This window comes from Cydia strobilella, chromosome 17 (assembly GCF_947568885.1).
Source record: "Cydia strobilella chromosome 17, ilCydStro3.1, whole genome shotgun sequence".
NCBI classification, from domain to species: Eukaryota; Metazoa; Arthropoda; class Insecta; order Lepidoptera; family Tortricidae; genus Cydia; species Cydia strobilella.
Genome location: NC_086057.1, coordinates 5,618,095 through 5,621,533, shown reverse-complemented (window position 1 = coordinate 5,621,533; position 3,439 = coordinate 5,618,095). Strand labels below are relative to the sequence as shown.

General features: G+C 42.0%; 1 protein-coding gene across 1 annotated transcript; it reads right to left on the bottom strand.

Annotated features, from left to right (window-relative positions):
* Positions 1–1,676: 1,676 nt before the first annotated feature.
* LOC134748698 (solute carrier family 25 member 3-like) lies at positions 1,677–3,439 on the bottom strand. The gene is made up of 2 exons (XM_063683466.1): positions 3,167–3,439; positions 1,677–2,652 (listed from the first exon to the last, which is right to left on the bottom strand). Exons 1-2 carry the CDS (start codon positions 3,308–3,310, stop codon positions 1,852–1,854), a joined length of 945 nt encoding a protein of 314 aa, XP_063539536.1. The 5' UTR covers positions 3,311–3,439; the 3' UTR covers positions 1,677–1,851.

Sequence of the window (3,439 nt, the reverse complement as noted above, 5' to 3'; positions counted from 1 at the left end):
ATATCGCTGTATGAGCTGAAGCCGTGAGCCGTGAGCCGTGCACGTGCATCTGGTATGGTGCGGCCTTAAACAGACTATTTGTAGCACTCAAGAGTTTCTAGAACTTGGAATGTCTTACAAAGTATAAAGTGGGATTCGCAAGACGGCGTAATTATATTAAAAGACCTGCTAGCGACCCGACTGAGTTCATCGGATCCACAATTTAATAGGGGATATTACTGCAATGTTCTGCCACCAGATTGCATCACTAGCCTTTTTAGTAAATCATAGAGTAACTTATACATACTGTACCTTTAACAGGTTTTTGACAAGTTTTCAGAAATAATAAAATATGACATTGATGCATCAAGGCGGTTTGTTTACAGAGGACCTACCGGGAAACACGAATCCGAAATTTCGCTATCCGCCTCTTTATCGCTCAAATATGCAAGAGTGACAGAGATGTTAGATAACGTAATTTCGATTTCCTTGTTTCGTGATAGACCCTCAGATTGTGGTAGTGGCGCCCCCTACGCAGAGTTTCGCGCAATATTCCCTATTGTTACTAAGGGTGAAGTTAGTACATTTTCTAAGGTGCCTTAGTTTTGTAAAGGTGCCTTTTCCGCATTCAGCCAGTTGTATCACGATTCAAACAGTTTACCTGCCCCCATGCGACAGTTTGATTTGATTTATGAACGCATTAAACTATACATATAGGTGCGCGCTTTATTAATCACAAGTGATGGTCATCAAAATCTTTTTCTTAATCTGAAGAAGCAATTTCCCTTTTTAAGTTACTACCGGGAGCCTAACCAAAAAGACAACCGTACATCGACAAACGCCAAACGAATACCTAGTAAAAATGTATCGGGATGACAGATGCTACGAAAAATCACGTGACTATTTCCATACCATTATTTAAGTTTCGTTTGACGTTTTCTAATTACGATTGCCATCTTGACTAGGCCCTCTGATCACTTAAAATTGATAATATATTTTGTTCACACACTCTCACTAGCAACAGTAGCAACAAACCAATAATATGTGCGCGAACTTGTTACCTACTAACTTAAATTGAAAAACGTCAACATTTCACGACTTGCACGAAGACATCATAGAATTGAATATACATGAACGCCGGAGCCGATAGGAAATTAACTTCCGTAATAAATGTTTATTAACTTCAAGTTGATGCGTGTTTTATAGTTAAAATAGCATTCAGGACGCACAGTCGGTGCCCTAATATAGGTAAGTGGTAAGTATCCACCTTTCTAAACAGCTAGTATGGCAACGTGGGTACCTACTCAAGTTGGGGCAAATTACCTACTCGATTTGACAACTTCACTGTTTGTAGTTATCCCATCTTTCAGCGTATCTAATAACAAAGCCATGGATGTTGGGAATTCGAAATCAAATTCAATTCGTTATTGTGCACTGAGCAGATTCCGATTTCGAGCTTACTCTGGTTGACGACTGCCTAAAACGGCAATGATGGATAAAACGAGAAATAAATCATATTAACTAGTAAGTCTGTGACAGTGATTTTCACTAAACATCGACGAGTAAATAAAATAGATTGAACTAAGTTAGGTTAAGGAGGTTTTTATTTGTTCCCCAACCTAATAAAAAATAGGATTACAATTAAGCACGAGACCTCCGAAGATTATTTTTGCAAACAAACTTATTACATAATAGACTAAAAGCAGCAAAACGACAAACATCAAAACTAAAAGAGGGTCCCCAGTAATTATCATTAAAATTTAAAGAAAATGTTTATACTGTCCATATGGTACCCAATTCAAGATTTATCACTTCGTATTTGAACAGAAGATAAAACACAATATTTATATCGCTCTACAAGCGAACGATTTGCTATTTATTTAACTTCTTCCTTAACGACTCGGGCATGGGCCCAGGTGCGGGGCGGGGCATCGCATTGTAGACTTTGTACGCGTCGTAGATGAACCACTGCAGCCCCGTGAGGGTGCCTATCATTATGATACGTGCCGTCAGACCTCGCCAGATACCTAACATTCCAACTTCTCCCAGTATACTACCTATACTCGAGCTCGGGTCCTTGTTCATCTTTGAAACCAGCGTATCGGCCGGGTGGGATACTATCGCACACAGCACCCCGGCGATGTAGCCAGCAGCAAACGTTACGAGAAGCTGCTCGCCCTTTGTACACTGCTCCCTCGGTTTCGGCATCACATTCGCGTACAGATATTCCACCGTCTTCTCGAACGACGAGAATTTCATCATTGTGTACGGCACTTGCCGACCCCAAAGCGGTACAAGCCCTTTAAAAAACACTCCTATGCCTTCAGTCGACAGCATATGCGGCATAGCCTTTCGCATTTGTGAAGTGTAGCCGGGGGTAGTCTGCATGCGAACTTTGGTCGCTTCGAAAGGGCAGAGCGCGCAATCGGCGATCATTTCGGCGGACGCAGACGCGGCTAGATATACCCCGGTCCTGTACAAGTAAGCGGATTCCTCCCCCACTATTTCACTGTATTTGTATTTGAAGTATTCATATCCGCCGAATTTAAATGCTCCCTGGGCACTATATCCCAATAAAGTGGGTGCCCAACCCTTGACGAGGTTCGCAGCGCCGCCCTCTTTAAAAGACACGCCAAAACCCTTGAAGATGGATTTATACTTGCCGGGGTCCACCTAAGAACAATCACAGAAATTATTTGCAGCTTCAGAATGAACGGTTCGATTCCCAATTCTCTTATCAAGGTGCTCTTACCTACCTGCAGATCAAATCACAAGAGCCAGCGCCGTACATCGTATGTATCGGACTTTATGAAAACCCCCCTTTCGTCAAACAATCGCATTGTTTAGGTGCCTACTTATACTAACCCTCATGAAACTAACGAAAATGTATTAACCATTTGGTACAAATAAAGGTCAATGCGGCCAATTTGGTCATAGTGCCTATTCCGTCCACGAGCGTTTATCTCGAGCAACAATTGATAATTTCATCGACAAAGGGGGCGTTCAAATATTTCGTAATGAAATTTTCGAAGCAGGGATTGTAGTTTCGGCAATCGACCTTACCTTATAATATATGCATACAGACATGTCCATCCCCTCTTTTTGAGAAAAAGATCCACTGTCAGTGATCGAGTACTACTATTTAATGACTGAGGCTTAGAGGCATTTTGTTTGAGCACTAGCGTACCTGAAGTCGGCACTTGACCAGATCCAGCGGGGTGACGAACAAGTGCGTGGAGCCGCAGCACACGGCGCCGCCGCCCGCGCACAGGGCAAAGTATTTGGTAGTGTTGAGCTCACACGAGAACTCTTCCTTTTTTGGAGGAGCCATATTGGAAAACTATTTATTCGTCTAAAACTATTATTTTATACCCATTTGGTCCGGAATTTGTATTGTATTGCTCATGACTTTTGAATGACAGATTTGTTTTTCTTGAGGAGTGAACATTTATTGACGTTT